At 43.2% G+C, this 24,962-nt stretch overlaps 1 protein-coding gene across 1 annotated transcript; it reads right to left on the bottom strand.

The window, feature by feature from the left end:
• Positions 1–19,529: 19,529 nt before the first annotated feature.
• On the bottom strand, positions 19,530–20,090 carry LOC308306714 (small COPII coat GTPase SAR1B-like; the record flags this gene model as incomplete). The annotated part of the gene is made up of 1 exon (XM_080751758.1): positions 19,530–20,090. The coding sequence occupies one exon, from the start codon at positions 20,088–20,090 to the stop codon at positions 19,530–19,532; it is 561 nt and encodes a 186-aa protein (XP_080607884.1).
• Positions 20,091–24,962: the final 4,872 nt, after the last annotated feature.

The raw sequence follows: 24,962 nt of genomic DNA, 5'->3' as shown, positions 1-24,962 counted from the left end.
TACATTGGACCACAGTCTGGAAGAGGAATAAAGTGCTAAAGTAGCAATGTCTTAAGCATTGCTATTACACAGCTTGGTTACAAATGTAAACTGCTTGTGTTCATATTTGGAAGCCTCTGTAATGTCCATAAATGGCTAAATTCTGTTCAGTGTCTGTGACAATTGGCAGTCGCCACACATGGAGAGACGATGTTTCTTATATCCGTGATCTGTATCCTGATTCCTGAAACACATAATTGTTGAGTTTCCCAAGTTTGTGCATCTACTGTTCATAGTAAACATGCAGCGCGCGTGTTCCATCTATTCACTTACAAATTCAATGCATTGCATTCAAAGCATTGTGAGCTTGTACTGTAGATCACCTATTTCGCAAAATGTTCATCCATTTTCACCAAATGTTTGCCTTTAGTATTAAGACATGATCTGAATAAGGACGTTATGTGGTTGAATTCATCTTTTCCTCCTTCCAAAGCTTTAGTTGTACAGCATATTGTTGTAATTGAATTCACCTTGGTTCAAAGCCATCCTCCATTGTTCATATTTACCATGTTAACACAGGATATTGATGACTCAGCATGTCAGTAACACCAGATCCTGTCATCTGTGTGTACCCTGAGCAAATTATAAAAATGTGAACTAATTCAAGTTGCTCATTGTAAAAGTACATTTCACACTCAATTTGTCTTTCCGTGAAGCACTCACTGCAACAATGAGCCGCATTACGCCATCCACATTTCAAATCAAAATAAATTAATAGGCTGGGAAATAGGCTAAATAATACTACTGATTTATGTGTTGTTGTTTTTTATCTTCGAGTACAACAAAAGTATATACAGTATGTACTAACTTCTATGACAAGTAATTGGATGAATAAGTGACCATGAAATCTTGCTGAAATTTGATGCTGTTTTTTTCTTCTTTTTTTCCAGGCTTTTCTTGCCTTTATCGGTAGCTCCTGCCTCCCGTATGGAGCAGTGGTTCTCAAACGTTTTCATTTCAAAGACCCCCAAATGTAAGCTTGTAGATTGGCTTCTTTTCAAATAGCCGGAGAATAAGGTTAAAGTTGTTTTACACATTTTGATGCTGTATTTACATTTTGCTGGGACCCTCTGAAACCCCCTCAAGGACTATTGGGATCCAGTGTAAAAGTAAGCTTGAAGATCTGCTATACCTTTCGTACTTAAGTACATTTTGATGCCAACACTTTCATACTTTTACTCAAATACATTTTGAATTCCGGACTTTTACTTGTAGGGCATGGTCACACCAAAGTATGGTTGCCAGCTGATACGCGGATTCTGCCAATGCATTCAATGGGAATGGAGCGCTTTTTTTTAGAAATCTGCCATTTGCGGATTTCTCAAAAAGAAATAAAGAAATAAATAAATAATATATATATATATATATATATATATATATATATATATATATATATATATACATACATACACACTACGTACTTTGGTTTGACCGTGCCCATGACACCGGACCGGAAAAATAATCTACCTATGAGAGAGTACCGTGCAGACCTTGAAGTAACTCTGAAACCACTTGCTTGTTGAACCACTATGTTATACAAAGCCTGCAGAAACACCTATAAAAACATAGAAATGACTGAGGAACCAGAACTAAATACTTGAGAACTAAAGTACATGATTAACATCATGTACAAGGGTCATCAGCTCCTGGGCTTGTGATGGACATTTTCCTCAAACTATATTTTTTCCACGGACATACAAAATGAGTGGTCAATAATATTACCATAAACGAAATACTAAATGTATACTAGCAGTAGACACGATGGAGAACACATGCTGTGTTTTTATGGTTAGCTCTCATCCCTTTAAACTTTATTTTATTTTATTCAAATAGTAAGTAGGAAAGCTGAGAGGTAAGGTGTAAATGGAGCTATTCGTAACCCATTTTCTAAATTGCTTTGAAAGTCAAGTATGTTTCCATGGCCATCTCTGTACTTTTGTCTACTTTCTACTTCCCCTCCTCCCTTTCTAAATTGAAATGATAGCTTTGAACCTTTCAAAGCATTAAAGACAAGTGAGACTGTGAGAAGAATTGTCATGTTGACATGTCACAGGTCATTAAAAAACTTAAAAATATTGGTCTCTATATGTGTCCCAATCTCACTGAGAGCCAGTCATTGCAATTTTTTTCATTTTCATTTTTTCATTTCATTTGAAAGCTGGGGATCATAGCTACAAAATGATATATTGGTTGTGGAGATTGACCCAACAGTTTTGAAGATATGGCTTATAGAATGATGCCATGCTGAAATAGGACTTTTGAGATATTCAAGTTTTAAATAAATTTCTAACCTGCAATGACCTGACTCCGCCACATGGGGAGCAATCTTCAATTCAATCTTCAATTCAAAGAAGCTTTATTGGCATGAGAACACAAACGTTTACACAGTGGTGGAAAAAGTACCAACATTTTATAATTAAGTAAAAGTATCAATTCTGCAATGTAGAATCACTCTGTTACAAGTAAAAGTCCAGAATTAAAAATGTACTTGAGTAAAAGTACAAAAGTATTGGTATCCAAATGTACTTAAAGTACCAAAAGTAAAAGTACAAAATGTTTGAAAATAGCAGATCTACAAGCTCACAACGCGTCGCACCGCAATGCGTTGTGAGCTTGTAGATCGGCTATTTTCAAATAGCCTTGGTATAACATAGGGCTAAAGTGGTTTATGTATGTTTTAAACTTTAGTTATTGCTTTGTAGATTAGCATTATTGGGCTAAATGTAAAGACGCTACGCTGCGCCAACCGTGAATTCAACACAATCTGCTGTTGAGCAGTTTAACCAATTTGCTACGTACGTCTACACAACCGGTCAGATTACAAAGATAAATTGCTTAGTGAAGGCTCACGGATGTCACCATAGGGTACGCTCCAGCAGAATGTCCCGTAATGATCGTATTATTTAACGAGGAGCATTTTAATCCGATCGGTCGTCGTTTCCTTAAAAAGGTATTTGTAGGGCCCAGGTCCAATACCTGGAGCACTACTGGTTGCCGATGGCAGGATTAAGTTAGACGTGTGCTCTAAATAACTGAAGTCCCAAACTTGTCCTTGAGTTCATGAATCTTATATTTATTCTGCTCAAAGCCCTATACTTTGCATACAGTAAAATACGTAAATAAACAAACAAACAGTCGACATTTAGGCCAAAGACCAGTCCAGCACTTGTGAGACACAGTCGAAAACTGTTTCCTCTCTCATCAGACAACACCTGTTGCTTGTTACAGACCCACTTAAATAGGCTACCCAGGCAATTAGGACTTGACAATGCCCTCCCCTTCAGTGATGTCATCAGAATAAGAAATGAGGCTCAAATGGCTCTTACAGTATTAATGTATCTAAGTGCAGTACACCTCGCAACCGATGGGGTCGCATGGCTGAAAAACAACAGAAAATGGCGTCTGATCGGATTAAAATGCTGTTTATTAAACAATACGAAAGATACGGGTAATTCTGCTTGAGCGTACCATACTGTGACATCTGTGAGACTTCAGTAAGCACTTTATCTTTGAAATATGAACGTTTTTGTAGACGTACGTAGCAAATAGGTTTAACTGCTCAACACGAGGTTGAAGTGAATTTATTACGTGCGCAACACCGTTAGCCTGTCGGCTAACTGTGCTTTATATAACATCGTCGAGTGTTTGTGTAACTTCAGTCAGATTGAAGGATCATCTGACTCTGATAATGAACCACAATCTACAGGCTACGCTTAACCGCCTCGCGTTGTGAGCTTGTAGAAGAGCAAAAATAGAGTTTGGTCGCGTTTTATACAACAGATGCCTACGTTAGCCTGCAGCTAGCGCTAGCTAACGTTAGCGTTAGCCGTTAGCCAGTCATCTAGAATAGTCTAATAAGTCAATTTTCCGACGGCGAGTGAACGAGCATTCCATGTGTCCTTCTGATGGATTTTTTTCCTGGCTGTGAATGTTTTTATTGTCCAAAAAGAAAACGCTCTGAACGTTAAAACTAGATAGTTTACGATGACACACTGCTCTAAGTTAAAGCTAAGCTAACCCAGTGACAAAGGACACTCCTCGCCATCCGGTCCAGGCAGGAAACTGATCATTTTTCCCCCAAAAGTCGAGAAGAAGAACAGTCAACGGCTGAATAATAAATAAATAAATAATAGATTAAATCATTATAACAACGTAACGTGGTTCATTTGGAACATACGTGGCACTACATTAACGGGATAAATACTGTGATTTGCAACGCTAGGTAATGGAGCGCCGATATTACCGCATTTGGCTACAAATGGCTAACACAGGGTGGTGAAAACTAGCATGTTAGCTGTATTCTGGGAGGACCAACATAATTATGTCCCAATCTCTCACATTAATTAAAAAAAGTCTTATTTACAAGCAGAGTTAAGCTCTGGCGTTTAAGTGAAATGTAGCCTGATATTTATGAAATACTTTTGTGGCTTTATCACATTTTAAAGAAAAAAAAAAAAAAAGTTATTTCAGCTGTGGTCTAAAGTGGTACCATGCGAAATGACTGGCTCTGGGTGAGATTCAGACACATATTAGAGTGTTATTTCAAAGGGCATTTAGGAAACACAGCTCCTATCCTGTTAAAGTCAGGTCATTTGTTGGCTTGGAAGAAATTGTTTTGGAATGGTTCTCTGCAGTAGTGTTTCTGGGAGTACTGGCACCATAGGCCAGTGGTTCTCAAAGTGGGGCTTGGGGACCCCCAGGGGTTCTTGAGGGTTGTATTAAGGGGGGTCACGCATCAAAATCTGTCTAACCACTTTAAACCTATTTTAAACATCAGTATACAACAATGGACAGCAGGCATCTTGAATCAGACAATTGGACTCGAGTCATGATGACTCGACTTGACTCGGACTCGAGTCATATTTTTTGACGACTTGCGACTTGATCGGACATAAGGACAAAAACTTGAGACTCGACTTGACTTGGAAGACAATGACTCCCGACTCGACTCGACTTGAGACACGCTGACTCGGACGACTTGCCGCTACGCCACTGAACGCCACGCTAGGTTCACACTTTTATTGATTGATTGATTTGATTGATTGGAGACAGGCATGTAAGCAAGAGCACAAGCACGGAAGCAGACAAACACTATGATCAGACTGGGCACCAGACACACACAGCACGAATGGCTACTGCTGCCCCCGAGCCCTCCACTGCAGTTCCAAAAGTAGTGCAGTTTGCATATAAAAACTTCCACTCCGATGGTAAACAGAGTCAAACTTTATCCGCCACTTGAAGACTGCGCATGAAGACAAGTGAAACCAAACATAAGAAGATAACATTAGAACTAAGTGTGTGTGCGCGTGTGCATGTGTGTGTTGGTGATATACTGTCGGTCGATCGTGTTTTGAACATTAATAAGACAACAATGTCACTCACCACTGTCACGAACGTTGATCTGTGACTGCATAAATAATATATCCATTCATGGTAGCAAGCCTCCTTCCAACACTTTCTCACTTTTCATAACATACATCCAGTCGTCAGCAGGGTTAAGAACTTCACTAAATAACTCCCACGCAAAAGCTTTATTCCTTTTCATTTAGCCTCCGACAAGTTTTCCACTCCACTGTTATTCTTGGGAGCTTTTCACTGGAGCGTCAGGAGCCTGAAGAGGCATGCATCCGCGCAACATGGACCGTAATGTTACACAGACAAATGTGACCGACCAGAAATGTGTTGCCAGCCTGTGGTGGTTGCGTAGTCATTCTATAGTTTACGACGGGTTACGAAATTTGGTGTAACTTGGGGTTACTTGCGGTCATGAATGGGACCCCATGCCAGCAAAACAAATGATGCACGTGTCGTGGAGTAGGCAGCTAAATTTGTGCCTGATGAGAAATGACTTTAAAATACAGTACTAGTAGTACAAAACAAAACATGCACGTTAAGATTATTGTGTCTTGTTTGTTTTTGTTTTTAAAGCAATAGGCCTGTAGCAGTTTTGTAGTCTATTTTTTTTTCTTTTTTCAGAGGATATACCAGGGGTCTAAATTGATAGCCTGCTTCCAGACCAGAGACCCCGCCCACTCTCAGAGTGGACTCTTTCTCTGGTCTGGAGCTTAGTACATGAATCGGTTTTTATTTTCGGCTGTCCAATGAGCGCGCGGGGTGGGGGTGGGGGTGGGGTGGGTCTAACGAATGTCCAATCCGCGCAGCAGTTGAAACGATTCAAACGAAGTTCACACACACAGAGGAAGGCACACACACACACACACGCACGAGCGCACTGATTTCACCAAGCTGTTTAATGTTGATTACAAGTTTCTGGTCGCAGTTCTGTGTGGAAGCAGTCACTGGCACAGACAGAGACACACACACAATCACACACACACTCCCCGACGGTGCGTCGCGTCCACCGTGCGTCTCGATCACCGTGCGTCGCGATCACTCGCGCGCGGAAAAAGTCCCCCGTAAATCGCTCAGAATGGAGCACAGTTTCAGACTAAAGCGTGAGCTGAGTCTGAAATCAGGCTACTAAATTGACTCTTACAGGTCTGTACTGACAGTGTACAACCAAATCCATTTGGTTCTAGGGGAGAGAGACCTCGGAATTTAAAAGTTTGAGAACCTCTGCCATGATAGAGTATTATGGTCAGAGGGTAGGCTTGGTGTTAGGCTACTGTTTTTTTTCCTACTGAATGTTAATTACCTAATAGTTATGGTCACAGAGGTATCATTTACTCAACTTGACAACCTTGTGACTTGACTTGACTTGACAACCTTGTGACTCGACTCGACGCGACTCGACTCGACGCGACTTGAAATGACAACCTTGTGACTCGACTCGACTTGACTTAACATAACCTTTGACTCGACTCGACTTGACTTGCCCACAACAGAACAACTTGAGACTTGCTTGAGACTTGGACCAAATGACTTGTGACTCGACTTGGACTCGGATCAGAGGGACTTGTACAATTGTCTGTCTTGAATATTGTTAATATGGACAGTGTGGGTAATCCAATGAGTAAAGAGGTGTCCAATGATAATGTAGTAGAATAAAATACATTTCTTAACCTTCTGTAGGGCACGGCCACAGCAAAGTACCTATGAGAGTGGATTCTCCATTCTACCAAAGCATTTTAATGGGAATGGAGAGGTTTCATGCCAGTAGTGGATTTCTGCACGCAGACCTTGCATTTATGCTTTTTCCCCTCTGTCCAATCGAGTGAGTCGAAGGGTAGACCGTTCCAAGACTCAGGAAGTGACAAGTGGTTGTCATTGGTTATCGGGAGCATCCACTGGCTGTGGAAAACAGTCGGCTGAGCACGAAAATAATTTATCACCCTCCAGCCTGGAGGATATCTGCGCGCCGCGCCGACCTTGCGTTTATGCTGGAGCTCCGGTTTTTCCCCTCTGTCCAATCGGGTGAGTCGAAGGCGGAATGGGGAGGGTTCTGGAAGTGACTGACAGGCGCGTTGCAGCTTTGGGACAGAATGCACTCTCTGCGTTTTTAGTCAGCCGCTCACCAAAATAGTTTATCCGCTGGCGACCATATTTTGGTGTGTGTGCACCCTAACAGAGTATTTCTGCAGTATTACTTAGAGCAGTATACTTTTACTGCTTCACTGCTATTGGGATTCCCCGGACCTCACTTTGAGAACCACTGGTGTAGTGAGACAGGAAATAGGGAGAGAGAGTTGGGGAATGACACGCAACCTTTTTCCACTTCAGGGTTCTGTATCTTTGCCCCGATGGCATGAGGTCAAAGTAGTGATACAGGGGATGATCAGTGTACGAAAAAAAATTCTAAAAATTATTATGGAGATACAAGGTCTCTGCCTGACAGCGACGATATACAGTATGTCCATTTGTGTCAGTGGAATTTGGGCCATAAAAGCACAGTCACTAATTTGTTGCTCTTACAGAAATCATTAGGATCTAATTAGTTTTTCTGCAACAATAATTTACATACAGTAATGACAGATATTACTCTTTGGTTAGCCTGATTCTTACTGAATAGACTGAAGCAGCACATCATAATTATTACATAATCGTCTAATCGTGATTTTTGGACATAATCGTGATTATTTTTCATAATCGTCATAATCGTTTCCATATTCAAATAGTGAAATAGTGAAATGTAGATGAGCCAGTCATTTCCTGCAGCCTGTTTATAACCTTTTTGGAACGTATCTGACCCAGGCACATAAAGTGCAGAAACAGAATATAAAAGATTTACCAATGGACAGAAGCATTATAATTGGCAACTAGAAGCAGTGCTCTTCCGAGCACAGGTCTCCGCCAGGTCAGGTAGGTTATTGTGGCGTCCTGGTGGCGCTATAATAGGCCAATGTGAAAAGGGTGCCTACTGCATGCATGAAGGAACATAAAAAGTGACAGGGACGTGCAGAGAATGTTAGAGAGGCAGGGGCTGAAATTCCTAAAAGGGCCCTTTGGTGAAAATATCGAAAATAGCAGACCTCCAAGCTCACAATGCGTCATGCTGCGACGCGTTGTGAGCTTGGAGGTCGGCTATTTTCGGTGCTTGACACCACACTGAACTAAGCATAATACGTCAAAGTCAATACGTATAACGGCATGGATTTCTACACAGAGAGGGCAATTCTTTCAACATAAGATGCTGCATTCAAGTTCAGGAGAGTTTGGACAAGGCAATTCTCTTGAATGCTGCCTTCAGGTATGGCATGGAAAGGGGGCATTTGCATTTCTTTCACCATATTAAAACTGCATTCATGGTCTGGAGAGGGCACTTTTTACAGACAGATAAAAGGGCAGGGGCTCAAGCCCCCTTTGATGTCTATGTGTGCACGTGCTAGATAAGTGAGTTTAAAATCACGTCATACCCTTGTTTGGACATACAGTCATCTGCAGATTTTAAAATGGAAAAATGTTGTGCCTTTCTTCAATAATAAACAAAGAGTAGCCTGCCTGCTTTCTTAGTGGGAGAAGTGACAATTTTGATCTGAAAGCAGTAATTTTTAGCACATAACATGCCAATGCAATCAGAAGTTCAATTAAAACTGAAGATTTGACCGTGCAGGGTCACGTGATTGTGATCATAATATGTAATCAAACTCTGTACTTTAGCCAGTGGTGGAAAGTACATTTACTCAAGTACTTTACTGGAGTATTTCAAAGGTTCTATACTTCTGCTCTAGTACATCTCAGAGGCAAATCTTTGTACTTTTTACTTATTACAATTATTTGAAAGTTTTTCTTACTGGTTATATTGTAGATTTGAATTCAAGATGGCCATGCACATTGGAAGCACTCGTTCAAATGAAGAATATTGGGCTTAATTTACCAATATATCATCTTAAAATTCTTCGTAACTTGAAAGGTTGTGCCAGATGATCCTGATTAGCATACTGTAGGTAGACACTCCACAAATACCAATTAGCTTCCTAATTAGCATAGGTAGACTCCCATCAATGCCAAAAGGACAGGGCCGTATGCAACGCTGCGCACACAGAAATAAGGTTGAATAAGTCAATATTTCTGTCGAGATACTTTTGCAGGATGTGACAGTGTTTCACTAAATATTTCTTTTATGTTTTTATTGAATTAGGAAATAAATCAACATATCACCACTAGACACTAGACGTGTAAATATGCAGAAATTAGCACGGCTGCAAAATTGTATCCATAGTTAATATGCAGGCGTAGCGTCAATAGTGGGTATGTGGTGGCATGTTATTACTGAATGCTAGGGGGTGTTGGTGGGGGTGGGGGTGGGGGGGGTCAGGTAGGAACTGCTTGATTAGGGGAATACCACACTGACAAGTGAAATCAGAGCCCCTTTTTGAGGGCATCCTCGATCCTCCCCATTCAATCAAAACTTTATTACAGCCGAAGCCAAAGGTAGACAAACAAACAGTTAAAAAACAATATAAATTCGTTAAGACAATAAAGATCTAAAAAGAACAAATAAAAACATCTATAAAAGACACTCATACCAATGTTTCCACATATGTGAGCGATATCTTACAGAGCTGTACTTCGGATTGATCAACATGTTAATCACCTCATTTTGAGACCCATCAAGTCTACTTTTAAAGCTATACATCAGGTTTCGCAGGAGAGCCTGGAAGGTGGTGAGACCCGAGTCACAAAACAGCTGACTAGCACTGCCACCCCTAGGCCTCTTCAGGAGGATCCTGAGTGCATCGTTATACGCTACCCTAAGCTTGCGCATACTCTCTGTTTTATAGTTCACCCATAAGGGAGCTGTATATAAAGGAGTACAGTAAGCTCTGAACAAATTCACCTTGACCTCATCTGAGCAGTAGAAAAATTTCCTGACTAACATGTTAGCCTGCACATACAACATACGTCTCTGTCTGTGCATGTCCAAATCATCTTCCATCTTGTCATTAATAATGTGCCCCAAATATTTACAACTGTTACACACAGCAAGGGTATGACCAGACAAATAAAATACAGGAAAAGGAAAATTGAGTTTCAGGTCCTCCTTGGTCCTGCATATCATAACCACACTCTTTTTGGCATTGTATTTGACATCAAACTTAACCCCATATTCAGAGCATATGTTCAGTAGCTGCTGAAACCCTGCACTACTAGGAGAAACGATGGCCAAATCATCTGCGTACATAAAATGGTTAATCAAAGTGTTTCCTATCACACAGCCAGTCCTACACCCTCCCAGCTGCTTAGACAGGTCGTCCATATAGAGATTGAAGAGGGCTGGGGACAAAAGCCCCCCCTGCCGGACCCCATTACCTACACTAAAGGGCGAGGAGAAACTGTTCCCCCATTTCACCCTCATATTCTGGTTAGCATACCAGTAAGCCAGGATGCGTATGATGCATCCTGGCACACCCCTCTGCTTAAGTTTAACGAAGAGCTTGTGATGATTAATTCTGTCGAAAGCCTGGGAAGCGTCAATAAAACCTACCAGCATAGTAGAGCCATGTCTTCTATACGTTTCTACTGCTTCTTTTAAGGCATATATACATAAGTCTGTACTATGTTTCGCCTTAAATCCAAATTGATTGTCTGTGGTGCGGATAAAAACATCTATCCTATCAAGTAGAACCCTTTCAAGTAATTTGGACAGTATGCTGGCTAAGGCAATGGGTCTATAATTGACCATACTCCCTACCTTACCAGCCTTGTCCTTAATGACGGGCACTAGGGTAACTGTGAGCATGGAGTCTGGCAAGATACCATGCGACATCAGTCCTGTAAGGCAGATGGACAGCAGTGTTGCGACTCTAGGGCTGGCTAACTTAAGGTGCTCTGCTGTAATATTATCCATGCCACTGGCTTTGTTATCAGCTAGTTGCCTTATGGCTTGATAGATCTCGTTAGGTCTGAAGAGTACACCTTCCTCCTCTATATTGCCAATACAAAAGGGTTCACTTTTAACACAGTTGAATAGAGCATCATAATGCTTTCTCCATAATTCAGTTATATTTTCAGCACCAGACACACCATCAATATTACATGGCAGTGCTGCTTTAGACCTGTTAATATTTTTGACCTCTTTCCAAAATCCATTGGCATTATTACCTAGCAGTTTCCCAGCCATGGAATCTGCTCTCAGGGTTTGCTCATTCTTTCCCACAGCCCGCACAGCTTGTTTATATCTAGCATTTGTTACTTTTTTGTACTCTAGATCAGGCCCTTGTCTCGGTTTCCCAGCCATAACCCAGGCCCTATGGGCTGCCTTGGCTACTTCATGGTGGCCCGCTACATATTTGTTCCAACCCGGCTTGATTTTATTTGGCCCTCTAGCATGAGTGAACAGAGGTTTGCTGGCCACAGTGAGAGCATCCACTATACCACTATACATAACACAGAGGTCATTACGGTGGTTGGCATCATTACAATTGACACCACAAACAAAGGCATCCATAGGCAAGTGAACTTGACTTAAGAGAGCATCTGTTCTTCCACTGTACAATAAGACATCCTCAGTGGAGAGCTTTGCCCAGTCTATCTTGGCCACACCCTCCCCACCATTATCTTTAGCCAACTCTGGTATCTTGCCAGTATCAATAGTCATCTCCACAGGAAAATGATCAGTAGTGGTAGCTTCATACAGTATATTCATAGACCCAAGTGCTGCATGCGCATCTGCAGTACATATAACATGATCCAGCCAGCTAGTTGTACTGTGAGCTTCACTATAATATGTATAACTGACAGCAGGCAGAAGCTCTTGACTGGATAACACAAGATTATTCTCATTACAAAACCTAACCAAATGCTTTGCAAAGTAGGAATCCTTATCAGAAATGTCAGAATTCATGTCCCCCATAACATAAATGCATGCACACTGGTGATCAGAAATAAAGGAGCTAATAAATGCAAGCCTATTAACATATTCATCATCATTTTGTCTAGACTCATACGGTGTATACATGTTCAGAATAATAAACTCCCTGCTATTCATTTTTATCTGTACACCAATACACCAGTCTACTTCAAGACGGATAACACTGATTACGGAGTCAAGCTTTTTGTGCCACAGGATGGCCACGCCCCCCGGAATTCTCCCTCTCACAATGCCATGAGAGAGATCAGTTGTAGACTCCCCCGTGCCGTGAAAGTTTTCGTGCACAGAGTTTAACCCCCCCAGATCCTGTCTGGAGAGGAATGTCTCCTGCAGACATAAGACATCACATGTTTTTAACAGGTTATCCACCTCGCTACGTCGGGCTCTGTCCCCCATGCTGTTACCTAGGCGCAGTCCTCGACAGTTATATGATGTCACCAGCATTAAAAATTAGGCGGGTTTATTCTTTGCGCGCATCAGCTGACAGCTCCTCACTCCCCACTAGTACATTACTAGGAGAGGCTCTGTGAGCACGGGGCTCGTAGTAACGCCGCACAAAAACACCCTCTGGCCATATCTGTGGACTGAACATGTCGGCCACTTCTTTACAGTCCCCCGTGACATGAAACGAACTAAAACGACTGCTGGTCGTTTCGATCTTCCTACATGTCACCGAAGCATTGTCCAGCTTGTCAGTCAAATAGTTCTGCAGAGTATCAGCATCCACATCAGGGGAGAACCTGGTGGCGAACACACTCACCCTTTTAGTAGTAATAACAGGAATACTGCTCTCAGTGCCAGTGCCAACAATCCCCGTGTTCCTCTGCTCCCGTTTCCCCCGAGATGTCACGGGGGTCTGTCGGGGCTGTCGCTTCTTTGGCGATGGCTTTTTCCGTCCGTTGCTTACAACCAAACTCCATGGCGGGGACCTCGGCGTGCGGGGCTGCCGCCGGGAGCCCTCTGCTGTCGCCTCCTCTGAGCAGTGAAACGTCACCACCTTGTAACCCAATACTATTAGATTTATAGCTTTTGATTATATATATATATATATATTTATATATATAGTTCCAACGTTCAACAAAAGATTACAGATTACTTCCGCAATTCTCGCATCTTGTTGACATCTTTAACTCTGGATTTAATATATATATATATATATATATATATATACTGTACGTATATACAGTATATATTTTCGATGTACGTTATCTAATCTACTTATCTATCTCTGTGTGGCTGTCTACCAATCAAAATGTCTGTTCCTCCTTGTCTCTCTCCCACTCTCACATTTTATCACACCCTCTCTCTCTCTCTCTCTCTCTCTCTCTCTCTCTCTCTCTCTCTCTCTCTTTGCCTCTTTGCCTGCCTCTCTCCACTCACCTCCATCATACAGTATGTCGTGTGTTATGCATTATGGATGCCACTGCGCCACCATAAGTGACATGTCGCATTGACCGGCTCTAACAGCCATAACATGACCGCTGACTTTTTGTGCTTGATCAACAAGAAATGACACGGTTCTTTTATACCAGCTTGTGCCTTGTGGACCAGCCTTGCTGAGGTGGTGACGTCTCCGAGAAGGCTGGTCCCTCATCGGCTAAAGGCTCAGGCAATGAGGAGAAAGTAACGCAAAATTACGTAACATCATACTGTGGTGGCCAGGTGGCTGACGAGTAGACCATAGCTTTGCAAGCTGGAAGAAACTGTGGGCTCAGTGAAACCCTTCTCCTCCTCACTCAACCTCCTCCTCACCCTCCTTCTCATCCAAATCCTGACCCTCACCCTCATTCTCATCCTTGTCCTTATCCACGTCCTAATGTCAATCCTCGTCTTTCCTAGGGCTGTCACGATTATGACATTTTACATGACGATTATTTGTCACTCAAACACATTTAATTGTGTTTTTGTCGTTGACAATTACATTTCTGCTTTTAAGTTACACATGGTAGATATGACACATAATTACTGACATATTTGACAACTTTATACTTAAAAAAGAACATTGATTGTGGAAAATAGCCGATCTACAAGCTCACAACGTGTCGCGATGCGACGCGTTGTGAGCTTGTAGATCTGCTATTTCCACTATTTTTGACCTTTTATTTAAATATATGAACATTTTTCAACATGGAAACGATTATGACGATTATGAAAAATAATCACGATTATGTCCAAAAATCACGATTAGACGATTATGTAATAATTGTGACAGCCCTAGTCTTTCCTCCTCCTAATCCTCATCCTCGTCCTAATCCTAATCTTCAGCCTCATCCTAATCAGTGTGGGTAACCACACTATAGTTCTTGTCCGACTTTGTTCCTTCCATCTTTCCAGGCTTGATTTTACCCACGCTACGTCGCTACTCCTCCCACAGTTTTGGTGGCACACACTTTCGGGCCATACGTCAAATCGCCTGGCTTCATCGGGACACGTCTGCATGCATTTTGCAAAGAGACACGTTATATATAGTTTAATTTATATTAAATTATTAGTGAATTAATTTTCTCCATTGACTTGCATGGGGGAAATTCAAATGGTGAGATGGAATTCACTTGCAAGTGTGACTCGCGTCACGGCAACCACACTTGCAATTTCCAATTGCATCTTTCTAGTCTTCATCTCCACCATCATCATCATCTTCATCACTAATCCTTACACTCCTAATCTTCATCCTCCTCATCCTCATCCAGAGGTGTCGCACCAAATTCTGGGCCCTGGGTACAAGGATTCACTGCGGGCCCCCGCACAATTATTTTGTGCTTTAACTATTGAAAAATAGCAGATATACAAGGCGCTGCAAGCTTGTAGATCTGCTATTTTTTGAAAAATCTTGAACATTTGTGCAAGTCTTTAAATAGTTAAAATCCTTCTTCTTCTTCTTGACATCCTTCCGTTTAAAAAAAAAAAAAAATATGTTTCTATGTTAGTGGTGCTCAAACCTTTTTATGTGAAGGACTCCCAAAATGATATGTATTTGACCACAAATCCCCATCTCGAAATATTGAGTTCCAGGGACCCCACAGAAGCAGAATTTGAGTTACATATGTTCGCTTAAAATTAAATACATTTATATTCGTAGATTTGCACACACTTTTCAAAAATAGCAGATCTACAAGCTTGCAGCCGCGCTGTGAGCTTGTATATCTGCTATTTTTCAATAGCTAAAGTATAAAATAATTAAGGCCCTCCACCCTGGGCCCTAGTAACTCAGTCCCACTCCCCCCCCTCTTGTGACGCCCCTGTCCTCATCCTCAACCATGGTCCAGAGCCTTTTGACAGACGTCAGCTATAAGCCCGGCTGTGCTGACAGGAGACACAAGTCCATTCTGATGACATAAGCCTCGCTATGGGTCTTTGTGGTTGGTATTTTTTTTTTTCCGACAGTGATATATCTGAGGTCAGCTGGGAGCTCGGCACTCGCCTTGGTCTGACACCTGCTCTCTGTGCAGGCAGCATGCATGTTCAGCTTAGGCGCAAATCTCTACGGTGCGCAAGCAGAGCGGGAAGGTTGCCTCCCAGTGTGTGTGTGTGTGTGTGTGTGTGTGTGTGTGTGTGTGTGTGTGTGTGTGTGTGTGTGTGTGTGTGTGTGTGTGTGTGTGTGTGTGTGTTTGTGCGAGCATACAGTACGTGCACGGTATGCTTTGCAGGCATACATTTCCATTTGGACTTTGAAGGGGTGTGTGTGTTTTTGCTATTTGTGACTGTATGACTGTATATGCATTGGGGCCCTCTGGAGTGAGTGTGAAAATATAGTGACCCTCTCCATCATCAAAGTTGCCCACCCCTGCACTAGGTGTACACTGTACAGCATTCATTGGTATGGTATGTTTATTGCTTAGTCCCACGAGGGGAAACATGTTTTGCCACCAGAGCGAATACAAATACACAAGTAACAATAACAACATATAACAAACATAAAATACACAGCAAGTGACAATAACAGACTTTATAAATGACATAACATAACACCCTCCCAAAACAAAGCTAGCGGTGTACGTTAAGGAATCTAACAGCAGCAGGAACAAAGGATCTCTTCATTCTCTCAGTAGAGATTATATGCATCAAAAACCTGTTGCTAAACTTGCTACGCAGGTCCTTAAATACCTTATAAAGAGGATGGCCTTCGAAGGAAAGAATAGTGTTCAATTTGGTCCTCATTCGCTTGGCTATAGTGATATCCAAAGTATCCTGAGGGAGGCCAATCACTGAGCCAGCCTTTTTAATAAATTTTTTGATCCGGTTTTTGTCATCGGCCGTGATGCTGCCCCCCCAGCAGAGCACAGCATAAAAGAGGACACTAGCAAGGATACCTTGGTAGAAAACATGAAGAAGATCTGAACTTTCTCAAATGAAAAAGTCTAGACTGCCGGCCCAGGGTGTGTGGCACTGTGCATCCATATTCCTCATTGTCGGTGTGTTTGTGAGTGCATTTGTTTGTGTGGGCAGGGTCACGGTGTCATTACTGCTGCTGCTAACCGCTTTTCAGGCCAAGGACCCCTTAGCTGAGAGAACAATTACGCAGGGACCCTCCATTACATAAAAGCCGCCCCCACCCTTGCCATGTTCAAAGCCTCCCTCAAAACACACCTCTTTAGACTTGCTTTACCTACCTAACTCTACTATCCCTTTCTGCTATTTTAAATTGGTTCTGTGTCCCTTTTAGCCTTTTAATATCTCTCTTAATTAAAGTTGTTTTTATTATTTTGTTTTGTAAAGCGACTTTGGGTACCTAGAAAAGCGCTGTTGTTTGATGTATTATTATTATATTATAAATTAAATATATATATAAATTATTATTATAAAATTGTGTTGTAGATTTCATAGATGGCTTCATATACTTGTTTGACAGTGCTGTCTATGTTGGATTCATGTTAATGCATATTTTTTAGATATCTAACCACATCCTAAACCTTTCGCTCTGTACTTGGTCCACTCTTTTTTACCTCTACACCAAACCTCTTTGCTGCGAGGCGTTGTACACACGCACACACATACACACTGCACAGACTATTTTCTGTATAGCTCTATGCCTGCCTGCCTGCCAGTCTAACTTTAAGACTGGCAGGCTCTGACATCATGTACGTCACATGAGTCAACAAAAAATGCCATGGTTACGTATTGAATGTCATCAGTATGACGTAACCGAGCAACGGGTATGATGGGTATTGCCTAACAACCGCAGGGGCATCATTCCCCATGGGTGGCAAAGCAAGCAGGCTGCGTATTACTGCTCAAGATGAAGACAGACAGATACAGAGATATCCATATATGGGCATAAAATGGACGCAGACAGAAATATGTAAATAGGGAATGAATGCCCCACCCTTTAATGCAAACCCATTTATCTGTTTGCCTGTGTCCATTTATGCCCATATATGGAGATATAGTTCCCGAGTAGGCCGGTCCCCTACTAGACGAGCAGGCTGCGTATCACTGCTCAAGATGAAGACAGACAGATACAGAGATATCCATATATGGGCATACATGGACACAGGCAAACAGATAAATGGGGTTTGCGTTAAAGGGTGGGGCATTCATTCCCTATTTACATCGTTCTCGAGTAGGCCGGTCCCCGACTAGACGATTGGCCGCCCGAAGGGCAGAGATCTCCATATATGGGCATAAAAGGGACACAGACAGACAGATACAGAGATCTCCATATATGGGCATAAAATGGACGCAGACATACAGATATCTCCATATATGGGCATAAATGGACACAGGCAAACAGATGGTCAAAACGGGTCCTATGACAACAGTTATAATGGTGCATTAAAGGGTGGGGCATTCATTCCCTATTTACAGTACATCATTCCCGGGTAGGCCGGCACCCGACTAGACGCTTGGCCGCCCAAAGAGCAGAGATCTCCATATATGGGCATAACATGGACGCAGACAGACAGATATCTCCATATATGGGCATAAATGGACACAGGCAAACAGATGGTCAAAACAGGTTGACAACAGGTATAATGAGATTTGCATTAAAGGGTGCGGCATTCATTCCCTATTTACATCGTTCCCGAGTTGGCCAAGTCGCCGACTAAAGGGCGGCTGAGCTTCTAGTACATAACAATGGGGATGCCCATATTTCTGATGTCTGATGAAGAGCGTGTAGCTCGAAACGTCACACCAACGTTTTCTGCAGTAAAGCTGTTAGGTGTGCAAGCGTTTATTATTATTCAGCTAATAGATTTTGGCTATCGGTGTTCTGAGCTCATACACACAAAGTGAAATGTAGGAGCGGTTTGCACCACTCAAAAAGAAGAAAGACACCCCAAACACAAAATTGGGAAGGTGCTGAGCGGCGATCAGTGCAAGAAAATGGCCAAAATGTATTAGCCAAAAAAAATGTATTAGCTCACTTCACACAGGTGTTATTTTTCATTCTATGCCCAGGGTTCTTCCAGCATTGCATCCACAAATGAGGGTGGCTGTTCAAAGAGGTTGAGATGTTTGTTACTCTGTACCTCCCTGTCAGCTGCCATATCAGACAAATCATTCACCAGTTGGCATTTTAAAACATGAGCCAGAAGAGGTTGACACATCTACGTGTAATGCATGTGCATAGAATGTCTGTGCATGCAGGAGCAGGCTTTCTTTGTAACACTGCTGCTGTATAGGGTATGGTTGTTATTGTGTTAGTTTGTAATAATAATGGACATGGCTTTGTTGTGAACAGTGCACCTCGCGGAGATGTGTCTGTATGAAGCGCAAAAAAAGACATCACCTCCCCCCCATGGAGGCCATCCCCAGAACCCCTACCTAAAATCAATTCCAGTGCCCCTGATTGAGACATATCCTGTGATTGAGACACATCCTGTGGTCTGTTATGACCAAGTACTGGTTGACAAGTGGTACTGCCTGAAGGTCAAAATGTTATTTCTCCAGAGAAAACAGGCTCAGTTCATCTGCACTTGTGCAGGGACCCAGGTTTGACTTTGAACCCTGAGTAGGTTTTATGCTTTATTTCAGATAGGTCGTTGTAGAGAGACAGGACAGAGATATTTGAGCCAAGACAGGGGTGCTGGGGTCGGATTTGAACCTGGGTCCTACGGTCTGTACACTGATTGGCTGAGCTGTATTGTGGTAATATTTTAATAATAATTGTGAGTGAATGTGTTTCATATTTTTTATGAATTCACCTCAGATCCACCCGTCCCTCCATATTAGGACAAGACTGACTTCATCAACAGTGATAGGCCTCTACCACAATACCCTAATCATCATCAATATTTTTGGCGAGCCAGTTGAACCCATCCCCATATCCCTGTCTCTTCCACACGCTGCACATAAAAACCTCCAGTGGCCCCTGATGGACTCTAGTTGTGCTGGTATATAAGCCCAGCATTTCTCTGAGATTTTGCTCACTGATGGCTTCCGGACGATCTATCTTATTCCCCAGGATGAGGACTGGGACGGTGGTCTCGATCGTTAGCAGGGCGTCAAGTTCAACTTTAGCCTCTCCTAGCCGTGCATGATCAGCACAATCTACCAGGTAGACGATGCCATCGATTGCATGGAGGTAATCTTTCCAGATCTTTCGTGCTTGTGTGTGACCGCCAAGGTCAAAGGTTTTAAAATGTCTTCCAGCAATAGTCAGCTCCTCTGAAGTTGGATAGCCCGTGGGCTCATGTTGTCCATGGCTGTTATCTTTGAGCATTCGCAATAGTGTTGTTTTCCCCGCATTGTCGAGTCCAAGAAAGACCAGGTTGAGAGTTCTGTTCAACCCGAATACTTTCAAGACACTCTTGTAGATCCAGTGAATCATTAAATACATGTCACCAGCCATATGGACATGAGTGCTATGTCAATACAGGATATGACACTCTTTGGTCCAAGGTGTGAGCGTCAACTTCATTGTCTTTATTCTGTGAGCCTTTATAAAGGACATTAGTTGTGTAGATGTCATCAGTGACATCACCAGCCGTGCCCAAATGGAGTCAACAGTGGCTCGGAACACAATGCCATGGTAACCAAGATGCTGACGTAACATTTACTTCGGCGTACTACTACACTCTGTGGTCTTGAGGTTAGAGTGTCCGAGATCGGGAGGTCAGGGTTCCATCCCCGGCCGGGTCTTCCCAAAGACCCAATGCCTCCCTGCTTGGCACTCAGGGTGCCAAGGGTTGGATTGGAGGTAAGTCCCTGCGACATACTAACTTCATGTTCAGGGGCCAGGGGTGTACTTGTAGAGTTCCAGGGGGTCCCCAGCTAAATGATTGTCAGGAACCAAATGGACCATTATGGGTATGTAACTCTGAGAGTGTACAAATGGAACCAAATGGACTTCTGAGTTAAATTAACATTGATTTTACTATATAAATTGGGATCCCAGAGATAGAAATGCCATTAAATGGGGGTCCGTAGACTAATGTCAAACTGGGGGTCCTTGAAAATAATGGTTGGGAATCAATGCTAGAGCTGTAAAAAAAAAACTTCTCTTTTGGGGGTCCCTGGCATCTCTTTTCAAATGGGGGTCCGCGGGCAAATAAGTGTCAATTTGGGGGTCGTTAACATGAAAAAGTTTGAGAACCATTGCTTTAGATCACTTAGTAAATGGGAGTCAGGGGAGAGCAAGGTAGGTTGTCCCCCCATTTTGTCTTTTACTTGACAAAACAAACACTTGCTCAACGCACACACGCACGCACCACCACTCATTTCAAACTTGGTTTTATTTATTTTTTTACTTTATTACTGGAGTATTTCCAATCTTCTACAGTATACATTTACTTCTGTCTGTAGAACCAGCCACACAGATACAGGCTTTCTTGGCCATCTGTCTTGGCCATATACTATACAGTATGGATTCTGTTAGTGGGGTATGTGGCCTTTATATTTGGGCATTCCCATATAAAGTCCTGTTAGATATGGGCTTAATATTGATGACATCAGGGAACTCCATGTATGGGCATAAAAGGGATTCTGTTAGTGTGACATCACAGTGAAGCCAGAGTGTGTGATGTCAGAGCGGCAAACCCATTCTGTTGGTTCCCCTGACATCACAGTGACATCAGAGCATGATGTCAGAGCGACAAACCCATAGAACCACAGTGTCAGGAGTTACAGACAGATATACATACGGACAAGCTGTGACCATTTACATACTAATCTGCGACCTATGGTCGCAACAATATCGATACTTTTACTTTAATTACAAAATGTGAGTACCTCTTCCATCACTGCTGAATACCTGTACACAAGTTGTCTCAAATGCCCTCTCTCTCTCTCTCTCTCTCTCTCTCTCTCTCTCTCTCTCTCTCTCTCTCTCTCTCTCTCTCTCTCTCTCTTTTTCTGCCTTTGCCTGCCTCCCTCCACTGCGCCACCAAACAGAAGTGACATGTCGTGTTGACCACTGCCACTGGCTCCGCCTGCCAGAACAAAAAAACATTTTTTTGCGTCTCGTGGTGTGTGGGGCCTGTGGTCTCGTTGGAGTGGGGGAGGGGGGGATTAGTGATGTAGTTGACAGACAACCACATGAACTGTGTAACCATGTTAAATTAGTTATCAGTTATCTCGTACCTCATGCTGACAGTACTTTGGCCCGAGGTCGCAACTACAGGGGAAAGTTCATAGGGTCACTCGAATCCTCCGGTGGAATAGTGCAAGCGTGCACGGTCACTGTGGATGTTGTCGTAGTTTTCCATGAAAAACAAAATCACACCAGTGTGAAGTGAGGGGTGCTGCTGCTGATGATGATGATTTTTATCAGTAATTGATACCAGGGAAAAACACATGGACACACAAAGTCACCTATTGGAGCGGTTAGCACCGCTCAAGAAAAAAAGGTAGGGACAATAAAATAAAAGATGTCTAGCCTACATATCGTCGTTGTCAGGTGGAAACCTTGTATGTCCAAAACCGTCAGTTTTGTGTTTATCGTTTTACAAAGAATTTAAACTAGTAAGAATAGCCGATCTACAAGCCCACAACGCCGTTGTGTGCTTGTAGATCTGCTATTTTCACTAGTTTTGTGCGACAGTTTTGTGTGATGAAGCAGGGCTTTACTTTACGGGAAAAAAAACATACACATTTTAAACTTGGAGATACGAGGTTTCTGTAGTGTGGTGCTAAAGCTGCAGTCGAAAAGGGGCTATTGTGTTTTACATAAGTCGGCCCAAAGGTGGTGGTTTTCCTTGGCCTCTAGGGAGTGCGTGTACAAAGTTTGACACTGATCGGTGGAGTTATAGGTAAAACCACAAATCGGCCTGTTATAGCGCCACCATGAGGCTGATTTAAAAAGAAATAAGTGGCATTTCTTCCTCGGCCTAGTGGGAATGTGTGTGTGCGATTTCATGATAATTGCACTTTGCGTTTGTGATTTGAGGCATTTTGTTCAAAACGGCTCAATCCTACAAACTTTGGAAGCCAATCTTAGCCAATCAGGATGGAATATGCAAAATCGGACAGATCCATGTTGATCACATGACTGTCGAGATACTGCCTACCGATTTGTAGGATTTTTGGACAAAATCTGTAAGAGTAGTGTACAGAAACATGTTTTGCGAACATCGGCCTCATGGTGGCACTAGAACAGGCCCAGTTGAAAAATGTGGGTCAGAGGTTCTGAATTGGCATCCAGGGAGTGTGTGTGCTCATTTTGGCAGCGACCGGGCCAACGGCGACTGAGATTAGGTGGTAACAAACTGCGAGGACGCACGGACACACACACACACACACACACGGACGGACGGACGGACGGACGGACGGACGCACACACGGATGGACAAAGGGGAAAACATACTCTCCCCCATGCCTTCGGCTGGTGGAGACAATAATGTGAGTACACTGCAGCTGCACAGGAAGGAAACACCAGATATCAATTAGTTTCCATGGTGATGCTGCAATCCATCCTCCTCTGAGGGTGGTGGGGGGTTGGGGGTCTCTTACACAGTTCAAAACCAGGATTGTGGATGGACCATGCCTGAGTTAAGGTATAAAGTATTTAGTTGCTCGCGGGCGCTACTACAAGCTCACAACGCATCTCATTGCGACGTGTTGCCAGTTTGTAGATCTGCTACCCTTGGCAGGCAACACCGGCGACGGGCAATTAAGTATATATCGGGCTCTTTACTTTCATACAATATTATCTTTTACACGTTTAAAAAATATATTTATTCAGATGTTTTAGTGGAGAGTAAATAGGGTGCTACATGCAACAAAGATGTTTTGGGCTTGGGAATCGAACCTGTGACTCGCTGCCAGGTGTCATCTGAGCCCACATGTGGCACGCGGCTCGCCCCAACCACTAGGCCATCGGCACCCTTGGCCCTATAATAATCTACTGAATGTTCTCTGTATTTTCATGCAGCATGCAGTCAGTGGTGTAATGAACTAAGTAGATTTACTTGAGTGATTATAATTACATCTAACGATGCCTCTCCTCCATTCACGTTTGGTGAATGTAGCCTTGGCCAGGAAAATTTGATGTCTTCAGGTGGTTACCATCGATCATAAGGTGTTTAGACCCACAAACCACAACACCCTCCTGATGGCCGGGTCGGCAGTGGTGGCCAAATCACTGCCCATCTCCTCCTCCTGACCAAGGCTAAACTCCCCTCTCCTGCTCTATTAGTTTTTTCCCAACAAGAGGCTTCTCTGGGGAGGTATTGGGTGGGTCCCTCCTGAGGTCTTGAGGTGACACAGGTGCGTAGAGTTCTCCAGTACTGTGGGATTATTCCTGCCTGGAGTTCTCCTTCGTCTCACCAACTCACCAACCAAGTTGTGCGCTGCACCTGTGACCCCTCTTCTCCACACTTGGTCCTGGCTTGATGTATTTTTACCTTTTGTGTTCCTGCAGATGTTCTCGCAGTGACACTTTACTTCCAATTTCTCCCCAGCTGATGTTGTTTAGGTGAGCCATCTCGTTAGCTGTGATTAGTTAAGGCCTGTTACCGTTGTGTTTGTATTGTTGAGTCTCACATACTCCCCCCCTCTCGGGAGACTCTGAGGGTATCTGAATAAATGTCTGTAGCTTGAGTTGGTGCCCTCTCGCGAGTGCTGTGCATGAGGTTGCTAACCTCATACACCCACGCCAGGCTCTTCCTGGTGGTCATCTGTCTCTCCAGCGTCACCGACCTTCCTCGGTTTCCATCCAGACTTTCCTGGAAGTCACTGGTTGCCCAGAGTTCTATGATTATAATTACATCTAACGATGCTTCTCCTCCATTCACGTTTGGTGAATGTAGCCTTGGCCAGGAAAATTTGATGTCTTCAGGTGGTTACCATCGATCATAAGGTGTTTCGACCCACAAACCACAACACCCTCCTGATGGCCGGGTCGGCAGTGGTGGCCAAATCACTGCCCATCTCCTCCTCCTGACCAAGGCTAAACTCCCCTCTCCTGCTCTATTAGTTTTTGGAGCGGTGTGCTAGCACAGCTCCCTTTGTGTGGCTTTGTGTGTCCAAATTGTGTTGGTCAGCACGGCGGCATCTGCGCATGCGCGGACTTTTACCGTGTCCAAATTGTGTTGGTCAGCACGGCGGCATCTGCGCATGCGTGGACTTTTACCACACACACACACACACACACACACACACACACACACACACACACACACACACACACACACACACACACACACACACACCCGTGATAGCCGCTAGAGTGGAGGCTCACGAAGCATGCAGCCACCGTAGCGAGCCACGGGCA

This window comes from Nannobrachium achirus (assembly GCF_963921795.1).
Source record: "Nannobrachium achirus genome assembly, chromosome: 21".
NCBI classification, from domain to species: domain Eukaryota; kingdom Metazoa; phylum Chordata; class Actinopteri; order Myctophiformes; family Myctophidae; genus Nannobrachium; species Nannobrachium achirus.
This window is presented reverse-complemented; position numbering and strand designations above follow the sequence as displayed.